The 20,927-nt window shown below is 34.2% G+C and overlaps 3 protein-coding genes across 7 annotated transcripts; 1 reads left to right on the top strand and 2 right to left on the bottom strand.

The window, feature by feature from the left end:
- The first annotated feature begins 201 nt into the window (after window positions 1-201).
- Window positions 202-1,704, top strand: LOC123917421 (centromere protein V). Of its 5 annotated transcripts, none has more exons than XM_045969128.1 (2): window positions 202-315; window positions 979-1,704. In XM_045969128.1, the coding sequence occupies exon 2, from the start codon at window positions 988-990 to the stop codon at window positions 1,399-1,401; it is 414 nt and encodes a 137-aa protein (XP_045825084.1). In that variant the 5' UTR covers window positions 202-315; window positions 979-987; the 3' UTR covers window positions 1,402-1,704. The 5 variants fall into 5 exon arrangements, with proteins under 5 accessions (XP_045825084.1, XP_045825085.1, XP_045825082.1 ...); XM_045969129.1 differs by having other exon boundaries at window positions 256-310; XM_045969126.1 differs by lacking the exon at window positions 202-315 and adding an exon at window positions 377-506.
- Window positions 1,654-8,269, bottom strand: LOC123917420 (NADH dehydrogenase [ubiquinone] iron-sulfur protein 1, mitochondrial). Its single transcript, XM_045969125.1, has 5 exons — window positions 7,381-8,269; window positions 6,651-6,897; window positions 4,910-5,204; window positions 3,195-3,569; window positions 1,654-2,866 (listed from the first exon to the last, which is right to left on the bottom strand). The coding sequence occupies exons 1-5, from the start codon at window positions 7,799-7,801 to the stop codon at window positions 1,967-1,969; spliced, it is 2,238 nt and encodes a 745-aa protein (XP_045825081.1). The 5' UTR covers window positions 7,802-8,269; the 3' UTR covers window positions 1,654-1,966.
- Window positions 8,270-10,047: 1,778 nt separating this feature from the next.
- LOC123913634 (nicastrin) lies at window positions 10,048-18,946 on the bottom strand. Its single transcript, XM_045964435.1, has 16 exons — window positions 18,643-18,946; window positions 18,442-18,555; window positions 18,217-18,331; window positions 17,691-17,773; window positions 17,517-17,593; window positions 17,002-17,079; window positions 16,099-16,170; window positions 15,930-16,003; window positions 15,225-15,357; window positions 15,031-15,102; window positions 13,692-13,811; window positions 13,449-13,532; window positions 13,153-13,293; window positions 12,175-12,259; window positions 11,623-12,064; window positions 10,048-10,559 (listed from the first exon to the last, which is right to left on the bottom strand). Exons 1-16 carry the CDS (start codon window positions 18,704-18,706, stop codon window positions 10,295-10,297), a joined length of 2,019 nt encoding a protein of 672 aa, XP_045820391.1. The 5' UTR covers window positions 18,707-18,946; the 3' UTR covers window positions 10,048-10,294.
- Window positions 18,947-20,927: the final 1,981 nt, after the last annotated feature.

The raw sequence follows: 20,927 nt of genomic DNA on the forward strand, positions 1-20,927 counted from the left end.
AATTAATGATGTAATAATTTATGATTAGTAAACAATGTAGAAATTTTTTATGCATCACCGCTCAAATTCATCCCTACACATATCAACCGCATCAGTACTTACTTTACTTACTGAAACTCACAATAAACAACAATATACTGAAACTCGAGTCAATAAACATACCAGATTAATTATTAATTAATAAATATTTGCACCGATTAATGTATTATATTATTGTTATTGGCTATAATATATAAATGAAAATGCGAAATTGAAGTTTTCCTCTATAAGTTGTCAAATTCTACCAGCTAATCTCATCTCATCCGATAAGGTTAGGTATTTCCTTTCTATTTTTGATTATTGTCAAAGCACCTATAATTATGTTTTATTTTTAATTAGCTGCTTCTTTTGTTAGGTGTATGAAACTTACCTACCCAAGAAATGTATTTACTTCTTAATTGTTGTCCTTATATTGTGCACATTGATAAAACCACACATGACACAACTTGCTCAGTAACTTTCCTTAGGTACTGATCTTCATCAATTCACAAAAGAATAGAAAACTTTATTTCATGAATCATTTATTTTTAAAAGTTTAAGTTATTATGTGTTGTCTGATAAACTCTCTCATGCAACATATCAAATGCATAGATTCACTTACTGAAACTCAACTTTGTAGTTAGATTAGAAAAATGGGTGACAGCAAAAATCAAACTCTATTGTGTTGTTAGGTAACTAAAAGCTTAAAGCTTAAGGTGTTGTTAGGTAGAGAAAGACACAATATTATATTCTGTCTCTAGGTAGAGACAGACACATCCTCACTTTGATTTGCAAAAGGCATAATCCTTTTATTAGTGAGAATATTTCAATGGCAACATAATATTTGTCACACTCGTAAATCATAATCACCCCTTTCTATTGCTTCAGTATTAAAATTATGCAGAACAGAAACTATTATTCTTCCTTGCTTAACTTAATTTTTCATTGATCATTGTCTAGAATCCTGAAATGGAAGCTGAAAAAGTGGTGCATACAGGAGGCTGCCATTGTAAGAGTGTAAGGTGGAGAGTGCTTGCTCCTTCTAGTGTTGAAGTATGGGACTGCAACTGCTCAAACTGCTATATGAGAGCTAATGTTCATTTTATTGTACCTGCTGGCAAATTTGAGCTTTTGGGAAATTCTGCTGAGTTTCTTACAACTTACACGTTTGGTTCTCACACTGCAAAGCACACATTCTGTAAAGTATGTGGTATAACTTCATTCTATTATCCACGCTCAAACCCAGATGGAGTTGCAGTTTCATTCAGGTGTGTCGATTCCGGAACATTGACACACGTTGAAATCAAGCATTTTGATGGGAAGAATTGGGAACGCTCATACAATGAGTCGGGCATTTCTTCACGTTCAAAGGAGCAGAAGTGATTCCCATAACATCAGTGGCTACAAATAAGTTGATATCATCAGCATTTCTGTCATGAAGCATATATTTCCCTCAACACATTTTGTGTTGTTGCTGAAATGGCTTCAATATATCTGATGTAATGCCCATAACATCAGTGGCTACAAATAAGTTGATATCATCAGCATTTCTATCATGAAGCATATATTTCCCTCAACACATTTCGTGTTGTTGCTAAAATGGCTTCAATATATCTGATGTAATGCGAATAAAAATAAATGCAAACAGACCAATTATTATATTTGAATGTAGTTTTGGATTGTTTACGTTTCCAATGTTTCGTTTTATGAGACGGGCAAACTTTAACAATCAGTCAGATAACCCGAATTGTACATAGCAACAGTTCAAAAACGTGGTGCTTTTACACCGTGATAATACAACAAATGGAACAGATAAAGCCTAGTTTCAAATTAGAGAGCACTTCCAACGTCCGAGAAGCTTTGCACAAGCAAGGTCTTGGTTGGTCATGAAAAGAAAAACATGAATCTGCATTTTTATTTAAACCAAAAAAATTAAATAATACATGCTTCATTTCTTCAACAGCATAGCACTGCATTGAGCCATTATCTTTGATGCCCTGGTAATGGCATCAGTCATATAGAAATTCTCAACTGCAACCCCAAATGGTGTTGGATCCACCTTCTGAGTGAAGGTTGGTCTCAGCGAAGACGGCAACGCTGCTGGTTCTCTCTCATCTATTTGGACAAGGTTTGGGGCTACAGTCCTCAAACGGGCGCGAACCCCACCAATTGTATCATAGGGTAAACGCACCTCTGCTACCTCAGATAGAGCTCGAATTATCTTCCAATCATCTCTGGAGTCACCAACTGTTGGAACTGCAGGCCATGTTTGTTGTGTGCATCCTTCAGTATTTTCATAGATACCTTCCTTCTCACTGAATGCTGCTGCTGGCAAAATGACATTAGCACGATAAACACTCTTATCACCATGGTGACCTTGATAAACAACAAAAGCGTCCTTTGGGATCTTGTCTAAGTTTGTATCATCAGCTCCCATCAAATATACAAATTTTGCAGATTCAAGGCTATTTTCAGATTGGGGCACAAGTCCAAGGTCAAGTGCAGCAGCCTGGGCAGCATGGAGAAGTAATACATTAAGGCCATTCCAATCAGATCTGACAACATTCCCTTGCTTTGCGATGGTTTCAACAGCTGCAAAAATTGCATCCTGATCCTTCCTCTCAAAAATCCCACCACCGACAATGATAACAGGGTGTTTGGCATTTGAAATAATCTTGGAAAATGGGTGTCGACCTTCAGCAATGTCAATAAGTGTTTGAGGACCAGTACCAAGATGTTGGTTATCATAGTTAAAATCAGTAGCAGGTCCAATGTAACCGACCTTGGCTTGGTTTGCCGTGACAGTTTTACGTATTCTGGCATTAACCATAGCAGCTTCCACCCGTGGCTGCAAATTTGGGAGTGAACACCAGATAAGTCAAACAGACACCAGATATGAATGCATAGAAGATGGTAGCATTTAAAGACCCCAAAAAAAAGATGCCAGCATAGCACATCCAACAATAATTTTCATTAGTTTCATTGTTTGATTGGTCTTAATTTTATTTTATTTTGAACAAATTATTGATTAGTCTTGATTAGAATCTCCCAAACAAGTGCAATCCCAAAGGTATTGCTAGAAAACAATGGCAATTCAATATGAAACAGGAATCATTGATTAACCAAAACATAAAACTAGAGAAAGTTGCTCACTAAAATAAATTAGAGAGATATACCTGGGTGCCAACCAACAGGAAAGCATCTGCTTTCTCAAGACCAGCAATGCTAGTATTCATAATATATCCTGATCTTAAATCAGCATTAGTATTTACGCCAATGCCTTCACCCCACACATTATTTGACCCCAACCTGTTTAAGAAATCTTTTAGTACAATCATGGACTCGGCATCAGAAAGTTTGCCAGATATTCCAACAATTTCTTCTGGTTTAACTTGATGTGCAACCTCTGCTACCACAGAAAGGGCTTCACGCCAGTTCACAGGCTTAAAGCGACCATCAGGACCACGAATCATAGGGTCATTTAACCTCTGCCTCTTCAAACCATCATAACAAAAGCGGGTTTTGTCTGAAATCCATTCTTCATTTATGTCCTGCAATGGGAAAGTTGAACAGGCTTCAATAACAAACTACAAAGAGAAACCATCATTTCCTTCCACGAAGAGTAAAACACCTAAGCAAAAAGCTTCCATAATAAAAGCACCATGGTTTTTCAGAAGACTTAAATTATGAAATAATCTGCCAAACTAAGCATAATAAATGTAACCCAGAGAAAGTAAGGACACTAAAATGATCTTATAAATGAAAGTTAAGTGTGATTGACATATTATATCATCATTTATCATGTTCTTTCAATTTTTTTATAAATATCAAAATATAGACTTAACCCTCCAAAACCAAACTCGCAAACAAAGCCTAAAAGATTAATTTTCACTGGGACTCCTAACTAGTTGCTCATAAAAAGTGGATTCACCACAAAACATGAAGATTCAATGAAGTGAGCTTTTAAAATTAAATACTTATATGGAGTTGGGAGCAAAAATATTTGTAGTGTAAAATTTGTCAGGCCATGTACAGGGGATGTGGGAATCTGTCCATATGGTCTTCAATTTCTCAAGTTTAGACACAACTCTATCTTGTGAAAAAATAGCCCGAGGGTCTAAAACACTTAAAAAAATAAACCCACGTCTGCATTTTATAGCAAATATAGTCTCTAGTCTATATCCTATAGTTACTCCATTCATGACCAAGGGCAAGGGCCCAATAACACTTAAAACCACCCTGTTTTCCTTCAGACATCCCTTCAAAAAGACTGGTTTACTGAAAGGTCTCCATAAAGCAACTGCCCATAATCAAAGCCTTTAAATCACAAGGGAAATCTTCATGTATGCTTTTGAAAGTATAACTATTCAGTTAGAAATAAATTGCATAATTACTCAGGAAGGTCCTTTGGTCGCATAATAACAATTATTGTGATGCTCTGGTCTTTTTCTACTTAAATTTCAAAACCCACATCAGTTGAATTATTGCTAATGTTAGACAGTAACCAAATTGATATCAGGAAAAAAACAAAAATCAACATCAGTTTTTCAAACAAAACAACATGCATAATAGTATTGTTGTAATGCAGAGTTAATAAAGAAAAAGCCTACAACCAAATAAATATATCAAGGCCAGAATTCATTGGTATCATCTCTTTTGGTAAGTATCAATTCATTGATTAACTTAATAAATAACAAATTTTCCAAATTAATTCATACTATGATATCATAGGACAACACTCCTTAGTATTTAAGCACCAGCAAACTTGGTACCATGGTTTTTCTTGCAAATAGTTTTTTGCAAAAAGTTAAATCATGTTTAGAACCACAAGGAAAATTGAATTTTTTGCAACTGCAAATAGTTTGATAAAACATTTCCATCAGAATCTAACCTCATTTAAACGAGGAACAATGCGCATGACTTCAGGTCCTCTGCTATCAATTCGAATATTGGACCCAACAGCATCAGTAACATCAATGGTCTCTGTATTCTTCAACTCCCAATTCCGGGCTTTAAATGCAAAAGGTTTTGAAGTGAGTGCTCCTACAGGACAGATATCTATCACATTTCCAGAGAGTTCACTTGTCATGAGTTTTTCAACATATGTTCCAATCTCTTCTCCACTTCCACGACCTAACATGCCAAGATCCTGAACCCCTGCAACCTCTGATGCAAATCTAACACACCTGTGGGAAGAAAGTGATATTCCACCAGATCCGTTAAGGCACTCAGATAGCATTGCTTTTCAATACATATAGCATTTAATTAATAACAAAAAGAGCATGGCTCCCAAATGTCGGAGGTTAGGTTTTACAAAATTGCTAACACCTATTGCTACCAAATGTCAGTAACCAGAAATTAAAAGAAACCTAGCTGGAACTAAAGGTTAAGGGGGCATTTGTTTCGGTGATACAAAAAATATTCCTGGGATTGTAAGGCTGGAACTAAATGTTCCTTTGTTTGATATATGAAAAGAAAACAAGAAACCAGAATAAATAATACCCAGGAAAGAGAAACACACATGTTCTCGTCAATATTATTCCCATGAGATAGGGGTGGGCAAGTTTTTTTTTTTGGTCAAGTAGCCTAGTGGCTAGAAATTCCAACCTTAAGGTGGATAAGTGGGATGACCGGGGTTCGAACACCGGCCCCCTGCATATATAATGCAATGCCTGTCAACTGAGCTAAACCCAGGAAACATTAACCATGATCTGCTATGAAAACCCAGTCCTACTCCTACCCTTCACTTCAGCAAACTGCTTGTTTTTTCTGGGCAAAGTCTACCTGCCATCGTTTCTTAGTGAGTTAATTGACACTAATAATCTACTTTTTTTAAAGTAACTACTAGTCTTGAAACAATTTGGGTCATGGTCCAATACATACTGTCACTCTCCCACTATACAAATGTTAAATTAATTCAAAGAATAAATGCTTCCATCAAAAATTGAAAATAACGCACACTATAAGACAAGAGATAATTTATAGACATCTTCATGAATAGGGTTTGGAAATCTCAAGGCTAAGGAGCACTATGTCGAACGCTTTGACAGCTTTATCGTTGGTTGTTTTACTGCATTTACAGTAGGGGCATTTTTATAATTATTATCGATCATTCTCAGGAATATGCATCCCAAGCCAAACGCATTTTAGCTATTCCTTGGAATTATTTTTTAAAAAGTTTTCAGAATTAAACTATTAACCAAAATGTTTTGTCTATTATCTTGGGATTTGGGAAGAAGGTTTCCCACCTTATATTCCCAAGAAACTTAATCTCAGAAATAAATTGTGTATCCGGCAAACAAACACTAGTAAGATAATAATACAATCAAACTAAATTATCACCCCAGAATGTTATTTTAATCATATGAAAATGATGTTGACACTTAGGCTCCCTCAGTAACTATCACACTGTAACAATGACCACTGCTTCATTTCAAACAAAATTATGCAACTCAAGAAGGTCCTTAATCCTTACAAGAATATCATTGACATAATATTAATATGAACTATCAGAGCACTTTATACTTTCTTTTAGAAGATAAAAGTCAAAACGAATGTCTAACTTCCAATGTATGATATAGTTATAAAAAAGTGTAAGTAAAGATAATCAAGTTTGCAGGAAAAGAATGAACCTTGTACATTGAATGCACCGAGTCATCACAGTCTTCACCAAAGGTCCAAGATTTTTATCCACCACTGATCTCTTCATTTCAGTGAACCGACCACGATCAGAGCCAAATGCCATTGACTGATCCTGAAGATCACACTCTCCACCCTGATCACAAATTGGGCAATCTAATGGATGATTCATCAATAAAAATTCCATCACTCCTTCTCGGGCTTTCTTTGCCACAGGTGTGTCAGTCTTGATTTTCATCCCTAAATATAAACATATGACAGTATTTAATTTTAACAAGAATCAAAACAATAATTGGTTAAAAACCTCATTTAAACAAAATCAAGGAATGTTTGTAGGGTTGAGTTAGGCCCAACACCTAATTCTAGGATGGTACCAGAGTCTATCGTTTCGGGCCACCCACCAATCCATTTATATTCACTTGTACATAGTAAATGGAAAATCACTAGTTTCACCATTTTCTACAAACTAAAATTTCCAAATAACCTAAACTGATCAAAATTCATCACACATTCAACAAATTAGAAATTCATAAATAACAGCCAGCAACAATATAATCATCAACTATGTTTGATACCAATGCCCTTGAACAAATCATAAGAATCCCTCAAATCACAAACAAACACCACAACTTTCTTAGATAAACAAAATCCATGCATAAAAATCATCACCCGAATGAAAATCCAACAACAAAATCAACAAAAAAAAAAAAAAAAGAAACTAACCAGGAAGAGCAGGCATAGCGCAAGAAGCAACAGGCTTAGGAGATTTCTCAACCTCAACAAGACACATCCGGCAATTACCAGCAATTGAAAGTCTGCTATGATAACAAAATCTAGGAATGTCAACGCCAGCAACCTCACAAGCCTGAAGAACAGAGAATCCTTTAGGGATTTTAACGGGAAAACCATCAACGAAAACTTCGATTGCATCATCAGGATTGGGGAAATGGACTCTAGCACCACCAACTGGAGTCCGAGGAGAGAGATCGACAAGCGGTTGCTCCGGTTGAGCTGCGGCAGGTTCGGGATTACGAAGCTCCGGTTTGGAAACGATTGTACGGAGGAAAAGGTTGTTAGGGTTTTGAAAATTGATGAGCCGGGTGGTTGGCCTTATGGCCTTGGAAGCTAACAAACCTAACCCCATTTTTTTGTCTGTGTTTTGTATCTGTTGTTGTGAATTGTGAATTTGCGACGGTGTTTTGTGATTTGCGACGGAGATTGGTGTTAGATCGGAGATGGAATGTTCGGTTTGTGTTTACTGATTTGGGAAATATGAAATGTGATGTGAGTGTGTTTGTGTGGAGAGTGGGGATGTTGTGAAGGGAGAAGAAAATGGATTTTATTTGCTGATATGGGTGGGTGAATTGATCCGATTTATGATTCGGGTTTGATTCTGACCCGTTTGTCAATTGTTTTCCCACTACATCCTTTCATTCTACTCCTCCAATCTTTTTTATAAGGAATATTTGAAAAAAAATTACACGGATTAAGAAACACATTTTACCTAGTTATTTTTATTTAATACTCTTATAAATTTAAATTTATTTAATTACTCTTAATTCAACTAACTTACTTATTTTTAAATTCATTTTCATAATAAATAAAGGTATAAGTGAAATTAAATATTTAAAATATTTGAAAATTGTTCAAAATTTCTTATAAAAAGAATCAATTTTTTTCCCAAAGTGTTCTTTATAAAAAGGACCGGAAGGAGTATATAAATATGCATGTGATTTTTATTTTTATTTAATTTTAATTTTTTTATATAGACTGTCAATACAATCAAAACTTTAATATAATGTATGTATTTTATTTTTGTTGAAAAGGCTAATCCCCAAGAAAAGAGGAAACATGTCTATAAGATATTACAAACAAATGATAAAATTCAAAGAATTTATTGTTCAAAGAATTTATTGTTTGAATATAAAAATAAGTCGTATTTTGTTATATGATTCACCTCCCCTTAAGAAACAAGTGTAAAAGAAGTATGAGAAGAACTATACTTACCAAAGATTCTAAATAGACTATGATATCTCAATAACCTTTATTCCAAGCAATTTTGAAGAGTGTGAAAAAATTGTCTAAGCCCTACATTTAGAACAATACAAGCATCTTCCTTTGTTGCATATTCAAAAAAAAAAATTGTTTTATCATCTCTTGAGACCTCTCCACAAGGTACATGCATTCATGCATCAATCATTGTTGCATCTAAATCCAATGCAATTGTACCAACATTGAGAGGCATCAACTTTATATGATCATAGTTCTTAATACTTTCAATGTTCAGACTAATCATCTTATACTGCATCAAACAATCCCTAATGTCATGAACAACCTATGAAGTTCGAACTTTCAATTCATTATACGTGCAAGGTGTGTCGCTAAAAACAAGATCATTTCTACACCACTAAACAATGTCTAAGAATACTCCAAAAAAACATATTGTACTTCAATCCCGAAATATGATTTTAAGGTGTGTCCACCGCTTAGTCTGCTCAACTAAGTATGCTTCGAGTGACCCGATCCAGTTTGGGAATGGACCTTGACTCAGTCCGAAACATCCCATTATCCACCACTAGAGCTGAAATGGCCTCAATTAAATCAATAATGATGCTAGGGAGTTTACGACAAATTTCATTCTTACTCCAACAATCTAGCTCATTTGCAAAGGTCACATGCCTACATCTTTCTACTACGTCAACTTTGTTGTAAATGTTGTCACATCTATAAGATAAACGGTGTTTAGAATCCAAGGATCGGAACAAAAACATATTCCACGCTAAAAATTATTTCTTTGCTTCCTCCTATCAATACGAGGAATAATACCATGGCCCACATTGATATTTACATCCTAGCCACATCTTTTATCACCCCATATAAAACTCTTGCACAATTCATCCACTTTTTCACACACTAAAGAAGGCAACAAGTTAACCTCAAAAAAAAAAAAAGGAAACAAATTTGTTTGCAATTGCGTAACATACAACAATTAAGTTTTTTCATTAAAGATCAAAGTCGGTAATTTGTTATTGATGTTTGTACTTTTCTCCTTTACTGAGACTTGAACTCGAGTCCTTTAACATCTTAACACCTTTAAATGACGAATTTAGTCAAATGCACCCCAACTAAGCTTCTCATTAACGTTCTCAAAAATGAAATTGTAGGTAGAGGTAGTCACCCTCTAATGGAAAATGGGGACCCCCGCGAGTATTTAGCTCTGTCCACTGAATACCCAAAGCAGTTATTTCGACAAAACTATTGCAGTACCACATACACCAAAGCCAAAGGATATATTGAAATCCTTCAGCCATGGTAATAATAATAGTGAAACTAACCAAATAAAACTTAGGATGCTGGTTCCTAACTACGACTAACAAATACACAACACGATAAGCTTTAAACTTTTTGTTTTCATTACATTTCCTAGCACTTTTTGTTTTCATTACATTTCCTAACACTTAACTACAAGTTATAAAACAAGGCTGTGTTGCAGATAAATTCACAAGCACAAGAATGCAGCCTAAATAATGCACATCCTTGGGAAAATCTTCAGAAACTAGGAATTTTCCTGTCAACATATTTAATATTGCCCTAGTTTCACAAAATTTGCAGTTAGTTTTCATCAATATTAATAGTGTCAATCCCTCTTTGTCGCTTTAGCAACGAAAGTTCTTGTAACTGTTATTGCAAGGTATGCCAAGATTGTAAGAGCAATTCCCCCAAACAGAACAACCCGATCATATGCAGCAATTTGGACTGTGTAGACCCGAATGCCTATTGTATTCCAGTTGCTTTCTGTCCAGACTGGGTCTACAACCCCCATTTTGTCAGAGGAATTAGGGGGCAAAACACTCCATACTCCGGAGTCAAATTTTAACCGTGTTGAATATGCTGGAACATACCTGTAAAAGATTATACATCAAGGTAAAATTACAGGGCATCAATATAGTCATTTAATCATGTCAAGTCAACAAGTGCAGTACCTGGAAAATGAAACCAGGCATATAAACATGTGAATAGTCTAACCATCAAAATGATGCAGTCTACCCAACTACGTAAATCACATTAGCATACTTAACAAGGTTCCAAAATTGTAACATAAATCTTAGAAATGGTACGGATTCTAGAATAAAATCCATTTGAGGAGGCATATTGAGAACGACACCACCTCTTGAGTTTAACAGGAAAACTACTGGGTTAATCTAGAAAAATGTATGCACATGTACGTGTAGAAAATAAACAGGTAATTTGAAAATCTGCTTCATGAAATATCAAATATTCAATTTAAAAGGCAAAAAGATTCAGACATGATTCTAATCTGAAAACAACCGTGGAATATCCAAGTTTCATTTTAACTTAAGTTGGACTCAGGTCGAAACGTGCAGCCGTTTTACGTTCTATACATGGGTTCGGTTGTGTTGCCATAATAAAATGAATACATTACTAATCCAATTCTGCGGGCTATAAAACTCAATTCAATTATAGGGGTAGAAGCACAACATTAAGGGTCCATTTGGGTTGACTTATTTTTTAGTTTATGCGAAACAGCTTATGCAAATAAATAAGCTTTTATGTATTATTATAAACTTTTCAAGATAGTTTATGAAATAACAACTTATAAAAATACAATTTTCATTTGTGAAAACTCATGAATTAACATAAAAGCTTATTTATTTGCATAAGCTGTTTCGCATAAGGTCAAAAATAAGTCAATCCAAACAGGATCTAAATGATAGCAAACATGCCTAGTCCTGGAAAAGAATACCAATAAGAAACTACAGAATGCCGGCAACATATATACTATATTCAGGAGGACTAAGAAACATATACCCATTTACTAAATCTGTAAAGTACATTTAGATAAAAAAGTGAGAAGCTACCGAATACCAGCAACATGTATCCCAAATTCAGGACCAAGAAACATATCTGTTTACTAAATCTATATACATTCAGACAAGAAAATACCTAGTTGTAGAGAGAGCGCAAACACCCTTTCCATCAGTCTCCGCTTTAATGCAAACTTCATCTCTACCGTTGCAACCCTTTTGACAACTTGAGCTATTATTCTCCTTTGGGATAGAAGTTATGTCGGCAAGAAAATTCCAGATGAACCTAGGAACATCATTAATGTATCCTAGATAAGGTGTGGATGAAGGTTCATCCAAGATAACACCGACATAATTGCTCGCACAGGTTGAAGCGGGTGAAATATATTTCTTCACCAACTCACATGAAAGACCGGGATCACAGTCCAACAAGCAATCCATAAGTTGTTCAACAAGTGTGACATTTACATTTATAGCAGCCAAAGTTGAATTTTGTACATCATTAGTTTCACTAGCAAGTATGTAAAGGGTTCGAGCAACAAGAGAAGCAGCAGCAACTACAGCCGATGAGTTCACATTTGCTGCATTAATCATACAAATGAGAAGGCATGTGACATGGGATATAACCATGAAAGATTAGAATGTCAAACAAGTAAGCAAAAAATAATGTCAGGCTCATAGATTAACTCACATAAATCATCAAGATAACTATGGTAGAACTTGTTGACAAAGGAAGAGTCAAAATCTTCTAACACGACACCAGAGATTCCAGGATTCTGATATAAAATAAGGAAAGAACAAAAGAAAAAAAATAAAGAACAATGGAAAGCTATGGAATTCGATATAAGCCAATACCATTGATGTGATTCAAGATAGTACATTAATGCATGCACTCATTGTGCATTGATAAACTATGTGATTCAACATGGTACAGTCAATACAAATAAATGATTCAACATGGCAAATTAAGAATTCGGTCTAAGGAACCTGTTGTGCAGCTTACTTATGTAGCTGCAGCAGTTTCCTTTTTGTTGCTTTATTTAGCATGTTAGTGTGGTGTGCCCATGATAGCACCCCACCATTTAAATATGGAGTTAATACATTGACACTGTTCAAAATGTGATGTTGCTCACAGGTATAATAAAAGATTGCATTCGGTGTCTACATATCCAAATAAGGACAATCTGTGTGCTTTACATCAAATTGATCTCAAGCAAATGTGTGTGAAATTGTAAATGGTAATATAGGAACGGTGAAGATTGAAAAAACGTGACTCTAAAAGACAAAGATCGTTAATGTAATGCATTAAGAGAAAGAAAATATATGGGAACTATCAAATCACCACACCCTTCCCTTTAATAAGGACTTCACTAATGAACTTTATAAAGTCTGAAATTTAAGACGTTGATTTTTAAGAAACCACTTTTACTTATATATTGTGTATATTCCTAGTGAGCACTGGTGGGCTCCCTAGCCAACACCTTTCACAGTAATGTAGTTATAGGGACTTCACTAATGAACTTTATAAACTCCGAAGTTTAAGACGTTGATTTTTAAGAAACCAATATTACTTGTAAATTGTGTATATTCCTAGTAAGCACTGGAATGTCTACCCAACACCTTTCACAGTAATGTCGTTATAGGGGGTGAAAAGGAAAGTATCCAAAACCTTATTTAAAAAGGTCATTAAAGATGATGGAGGTATCCCAGGATTTGAGGCACTTGCAGATGTGATCCGTATGTCTTCAGATAGCAGTGATTCTTGTGCATGTTTCAGGGCAACCATAATCTGATCTGTGGCAGAAGAATCCTGCAATGATGTGATGTTAGTCAGAAGCAGATTTGGCACAATACTCTAATTCTGATGGTGGACACAATTATATTTATATAACACAATGCATTTTATCCAACTAAAATTGAAAAAGGGCATTAGTGTGCACAAATTTAACAGATTGATCATCTCACCCCTTCAGCATGAGCAAAAAAGTTTTTAGCACCTTGACCTTGACCTTGACTGAGACCCTTCCCAACAGAACCAATTTCAAGGACCTGTGAAACACCCCACCACAAAAGCGTAAGTTAGACAGTTAACAAATAAAGTAAATCTCGAGGAGGCATTTATAAACAATCTCGCTCATAATGCGCATCAGGTCACCCTCCAATACTGCTCAGTGGTCATATTTACTAGAAAGATAGGATGCAGAGTACCTTTTCAATTAATGAGTGATTAAGGCCATGGACAGCATCTGAGTGCTCGTCAAGTTCTACCAAAAATCTCCTACTTCCAAGATAACCCCATGCCTCTCCAGTGAAAACTACAAAAACAAGCTGCATTGAGTTTATGAAACTGTTAGCAATAAAGTTCAGAGAAGCAGTAACAACACGGTAAACTACTTGGTTCTTGAGTATTATAAAACATAAGCCCGCTTATTCAGTTTTAAAATAAATAACATGTTCCTGAATTAAAAAAAAATGTTAAAATTGTTTATAAGCCAATGTTTTTAGTGCTGTTCTCAAAATCTAGGAAGAGTAGCTTTTAAATAAAAGTTATAAGTTGATTCAAAAAAAGAAAAGTTATAAGCATATATCATTAAGTGATTTCTAGTCCTTTTTATTTTCAAACCTTATCCAAATGCATCCTACACGGGTTTTAAAAAGCAACCCTGATAATTATTGTATAAACAAATACATTGAGTATGGGAAACTTGCACCAATTAATCCAAGGGAACAACTACCTGTAGGTTTGAAAGCATGAAGCACCACACAATAGAAACTGTAACATGAGTACATATTATAATAATGATAAACACAATACATTTGTGCTCTTCTTAAAAGGAAACCCACAAGAAAGAGGAGAGAAGAAACACTAGAAGTTCACTATGTAGAAACTAAAAAAGGGGAGTGCAAAAGGTTTCCTGCCGTTGGTGCAGTTATTGCATTCCAAACAACAAAATTTAATCAGAATTCCATCACAAGAAACTGGAAAGTATGGTAGATAATTATCTCACAAGCATCACGAAGATACCAATGATTAAGAAATATTGACCAATCAGGATACTTTTCCCCGAAAGAGATCTTCAAGGTAAATAAAACCAGAAAGACACAGGGAAACTTATAATAAGTCAAAGCTTTGTGACTATTAACAAAATTAAGCTATTGGTAGGAACGGTTCCCGTCAAACACCTTTGGCCAAAGTGAAAACTGGAAGAACAATTTAGAAAATGTAAGCAAATTCTCCTAGCCTTAGTGAACACCTTTGGCGCCAACCTATAAGCTAAATTTAGCTGATACGGAATTCCCATAACCCCTTTTCCTCATAATTTTCCTATATAAACATATCTGAGATATTTTTCTCTCTCTTCACACTAACTTTCCCTTCAATTTGTTGTGTACAAGTTACTTACTCCCTCTCCTAAAGTAGCATTTGGCCTGCAGAGCCAGAACATTAGAGCCTTATCAAGCCGCTTCCTATTACTAATCGACTCCAAGAACCTTCAGTTATGAACAGTCCAACAGCTGAAAACTTCATTGATTATTTTGTACCCACCTGCTTACTAAGTTCACCAAGGCCATCCAAACGAGAAAGCGCATCAGCTGCTGCCAGTAATGCAATTAAACCCTGTAAAGTAGTCGATGTATTAGACTATATTTTCATTTTGGAACAAACATTATATTTAAACACTTATTTTATTTTGTCCCCAAAAGAAGTCAGCACACTGTAGTAAATGCAGTTGCACTTACAGAAATAGGGGAATCTGCACCGAGGCTTATGTCCCGGAAAAAGGAAGAAGAATCCATAGAGGCTACTGTCAATATAATGGGCTTAGGCGGTTTCGAGGATGAAATGTTGATTGGGGGAAGAGACGACCAAACACTGTCTTCCATATGAAACAAACACAGAGTTAACAACAATCATAACAAGGCTAAGATTTTGAATTTCTCTGCAAAATGAGAAGGGAGTGACATTAATAAATTCTTAATCTAGATCCAGGACAACCCATTTCTGCTACTCGAACCATGCGAAGCTACATTCAAAATGATAATCCCCCCACCCCCCCCCCCCCCCCCCCCGTGTTTTCCCTCCCTGGTATATAAACACGCATTCCTTAAGATAAATATAATTTAGTAGCTGACTGTGTATTACACACACACACACACACAAGGATTACTGCTGTGACTCAGATTTTGTGGGAGGAATCTGAACTTTTTATGTATGCTCAATATCTTGCACGATCGACCTTGTATATAGTTTTGAGGCAACAGCCGATTAACGTTATGAATGTTACATTACATACACCTCATATTCACTAAACAATAACCCTGGAGAGCTGCTCTAAACTGAGGGGTGGCCACCCTTAACCCCAAGTTTACTCCCACCCAAAAAGAGTCACATCCACAATTTTTTTTTGCAGATTTTATTATAGAGTAGAATCTAAGAAACTTCACCTGTATCCACCTAAAGGGAGGCAAGTTCCTTCTTTTAAACAAGACTCTGAATCATGTGTTCCAGATTTCATTGTCTAATCCAAAATAATCAAAAAAGAAAAACAAATAATGAAACGTTGTTCTTCATTAGCCAGAAAATTATAATTCTTAACAATAATCTGGACCCTACCTGCATCACCAGATCAAACTCGGCCACATTAGAAGTATACGCTTTCTTTTTGTTCTCACTCTTTAATACAAACTGTACAACAAGAAAGAAAATTAATCTTCCTAATATTCATGTCAGGGCACTATAAAATTAATGTCAGTTAAATTAGTATCAGTGAAACTAAGTATATAAATAAAAAATATCAAATGATGTTAGAATGCCCTGTCATAAATCATGTCTAAGATTCTAAAGACAAATTATTTAAATCCAAATATTTCCAATGGTTCTGCTTGAGTTTGCTTAGATTTAGATATTCCTCTACCTTTTTTTTTTGAATGGCAAACTGTTAGTATGTTAATTGTTATGTTAGTTTTTTTCTCCTTGCCAGGACTTGAAACCTAGACCTCCAACTCCTTAACCCTTACCTCAACTTTTCCACAATAATGCATTTCTTTGTAATACTATCTCTCCTTGCTTGTGCACTAATCTATTGTAAAATTCTCATCCGTAAAACATTAAATTTATTTTATTATCGACTCTTTACCAATCGACATTCAATCCTGTACAGCAATGCAGATTTCACAGTTGTGCCGTAAAATGTTATTTGAACTTGAGTGTTACTTTTTATCACAAATTACATGCAAAGCACTCCTTTATTTCAGCTATCCAACTTAGAACCTATGGTTTTATCTCTATTTTCCCATTATTTTGTATGATCACCTCACCATTAAGTTAGAACTAGTATGCCTTCCACTTAACTTGCATTTCATACAAACCTTTTCACTTAAACAAAAGAACCATGTTTCCAAATTTTGTATCCACGTACGTATCTAACTACAATCTCAAAATGTAATAGCCCATCACTCGTGTCTTGTGTTGCAAGTTTAAGAAAAAACGTGAAAATACTATCATACTATGTGATACCTTTTTAAGAGTATTTGTGCCACTTTCTGTGAGTAGAAACACGGGAAAACTGTAAGATTTCCACATAATACCAGAACCCTGTAGATGTTGAACCAAAAAGAAAACACAAGTAAATTAAGCATTCTAAGTAATTGATTGTGTTGTCTCAAGACTAATATAGCATTATATCCAAAAGATAATTGGTTATATTCCCACCATATATTTTCTAATACATATAATGTCAAAATATGCTTCTGATCCTAATCCAAGACATACTTGACCTAGTTATTTGTCTTTCTTATCCTATCTCCTTGACACTGAATACCGACAATGATACAATGTACATCCACAAAAATAAAGAACTATATAGAAACCAGAAAGCACTTATGAGCTACAAATTCCCTTCTAGAAAATGACTGAATCAGAATTGAAAAATAATTGGCGGAAACAAGCAAAGAGAAGAAAAAGGAAAGGACAAATAAATTATGTTGACATGAGATATAAATATCCCCAGAAAAAGTAAATCCATGTCGTACAATTGGATTCCATTCATAGCTGATATTATGATAAGGAGCAAATTCAGCTTGCGGAAACTTTTGATCTGGAGAAAATCCTACATATGATATAAAAAAATGTTATCATGGGAGCATCTTTAAAAAGAAAATAAAATACTACTCTATCTATCCTTAAAGCAAACCAATAGTATTTACCATTTAACTTCTTCTGTGAATCAGTAACTGATTCAATTAGTACACCACCAACTTTTCTTGCAAAGCTTGGATCAGCTGATAATCTGACAGCGAGAAAACACATTCGGGAAATTAAAAAAAAAAAATCATAAGCCATAAATGAAGCAACATTAACTATAATATTAATACCACTAAACAAGGACTAATTCAAGTTTGAATTCACATTGTCACTAACCATATGTTGGTTCCAAACCTACATTTTTAAGTCCAAACATAAAGGTTTCAATCTATGAAGCACAAAAACTCCTCGGATTAGGCGTGTCCAAATGTCGAACACGCATCACGGCACCGACACCTATTTTTTTGACGGCACAGCACCGACACCTATGTTTACATTGAATTATGTCATTTTTTTCAAATTATTATCGGTGCCGACATGTCAATGCTGTGTCTGTGTCGGTGCTTGATAAGTTTCAATAACTTTAAATTTAACCAAAATGCAATAAAATTTAGCAGCTGAAAAATCAGAAATGTTGAAATTTGATACCTGGTAAAGAGAGTTGGAAAATCATCCAATGACACCAATATAGTAGATAGCTCCGAAACGTCATCAACATTTTCAAACCTTACAATTGGAGCCACAACCTTATCACGCCCAGGATCTATGAAATTATCAACAAAAAATCAATTAAACAACTCATAATCGCAAACTTTAACTTCAAATTGCAATTAATCATGAAATTGCAATAGAAGCTGAAATTGATATACTCACTTGAACAACCGATTGTTCCAGAAAGATTCAACAAACGAACACAAGGATATCCATCAACGTCGGTATACATAGTATTCTGAAGATCAGGAACCGATTCCATGGAGCTGGATTGACCTATGAAACACAAAAAAAAAAAGTGAGAAATGAGTGTAAATAAAAAATTGAAGTAAAAATGTAAGATGATGATGATGATGATGATACCAGAAATGGAAGAGAGGAGGTGAGAAGCGAAGAAGAGGAAGAGGAAGAAGAAGATTAGCGCCATGGATGAATAAACCCTAGTGATTGTGAGTGTTGTTTGTTATCTTCTGTTGTTGTTCTGAATCTCACTCAGCTTAGTTCTTCTGTGATTCTGAATTTGCATGATTATGGATATGATGATGATTTCATAGAGATCGAACGGATTGTATGTTTTCGATTTTCATACGGTTACCAAACGTGGTGGACTGGTTTTACTTTTTTTTTTTTTTTTTTTTGCCTAAAATACTAATCCATCCAATATTTCAAAGAGAAAATATTGTTTTTTTTGTTACTTTTATTGTCAACCAATGACCAAACGGGCACGTTCCGTGTCCGATTGAGTGATCCACAGTTTCTATTTCGTCAACGTATATAAATTGTAAACAGTGGTTTATTATAAATTTTATTTTTATTTAAATTAATTTGTGTATTTTTAGTTTCCAACAAAATAAAAATTGTAATTTACGTGCATTGGTCCACCTTAGATAAAGAATTACACATAAAATAGAAAAATAAAAAGAATTACACATAAAATAAAAATCAAAAAATAACATCTATGTATGCACATAAAAAATAAAAAGAATTACACATAAAATAGAAAAATAAAAAGAATTACACAAAAATTAAAAAATAAATAATTACACATAAAATAGAAAAATTGCACGTAATTTTGTAAATAATAATATATATGATTGGAACCATGAGAGAAAAAAATTAAAAAGACTTTTAATCAAATAGCGATCTTTTGAGTAAAATAAAAGGTATGAAGATGATGGAAGTTTATGGACTATGGACACACCTCATTTCTTTTGAAAATCACTCAACTTCCTTTCTTTGTACAAAACATTGCACAAACATATGGTGGGAACAGAGGCAAATTCATATTTCATTGACAAATATTAAAGATGTTGTATGTAACCTTCAAACAAAATTAAGTACATATGCATGATTAGATGTATGGAAGAAAATGACACATTTAATGACAAAGTATAAACACCGGCAAATAATTGTAAAATTGTAAACATTCAACTCAAAAAAAATCTCTCAACAATATATACCATTGTAAATTCAGTATATATATAATATTCCCTCAAAAAAACAGAATAATAGAAAAATTTAGATAATGCCACAAATTCTACTTTCAACTTCAATTTTTCATTACATATCTTGTTTTCTTTCTTGTGCAAAACAAAGCACTCATATCTATATGGAACCATGCTTACATCATTCATTTATCAAAATATTAAATGATTACAAATAATATATAAAAAAAGAATATGATTCAATATCAAATGTACCATAATATTGAAGACTCAACTAACATGACAATTAAATAATTACGAATGGAACTTATTCATAGTCATAGTCATAGACTCATAGTCACGCTACAATGTTAGTCACCATTAACAATGTGTTATGTGCCCTTCACCCTTTCTATGATTACTCTATGTCATGGAATAAAAAAAGATGATTAAATTAAAAGCAAGAACAATAAAAACCAAAGTGCATGAAAGAATTTACACAAATGAAAAATAAAATGAAACATATGAAGAAAAATCAAAATGAGGGTGCAAAATGTGCAATATAATTGATTTCCATTTTCACAAACAGTAAGAAAACAAATATTCTATTTCCATTTGTTTTGGTTCAATATTATCATGTTGTGCTAGTGCATAATTGATCGACGCATAAATATTCAATTTGGTCCAATCAATCATACACTTAAATAATTGAGACTTCTCAAATTTTGTCTCTCTTCCTATATTGTGAGAGCATTGCAGTGGAAATCTACCATTTATCTCATTGTTTTCAACATCAAAGACCAACAATAGAAAATATGAGAAACAAAAATTGTAAGTGGCGGTTGGAAGATTAAAAAAAACCGAATGGAAGTTATAGATGTTTTTGTCATGGCATAATGTAATTGTATTTTTTGAAAAGAATAAATGTAATTGTATTGAAGGGTAATTTTGAAAGAAAAATAGGCTACACCAAAAGAAAAGTTTTGCCTTTATTATTGTTATAGATTATAGATTATAGATGATAGTTCGGTGGTTAAAAATTCACTTTTAAAATAAATGAATGGATGTTCACATAGACATATATCAAATATTTTTTAGTTCGATCCCCGCAATTGTGATTAGTATGAGGTTGAAACTACTTGATGTCGGAACCGATCTCCAAACCAAATTAAACTGGTGGTAAAAGAAAAAAAAAATTAAACACCCGAATATACATACAACACT

Source organism: Trifolium pratense, linkage group LG3 (genome assembly GCF_020283565.1).
Source record: "Trifolium pratense cultivar HEN17-A07 linkage group LG3, ARS_RC_1.1, whole genome shotgun sequence".
Classification (NCBI taxonomy): domain Eukaryota; kingdom Viridiplantae; phylum Streptophyta; class Magnoliopsida; order Fabales; family Fabaceae; genus Trifolium; species Trifolium pratense.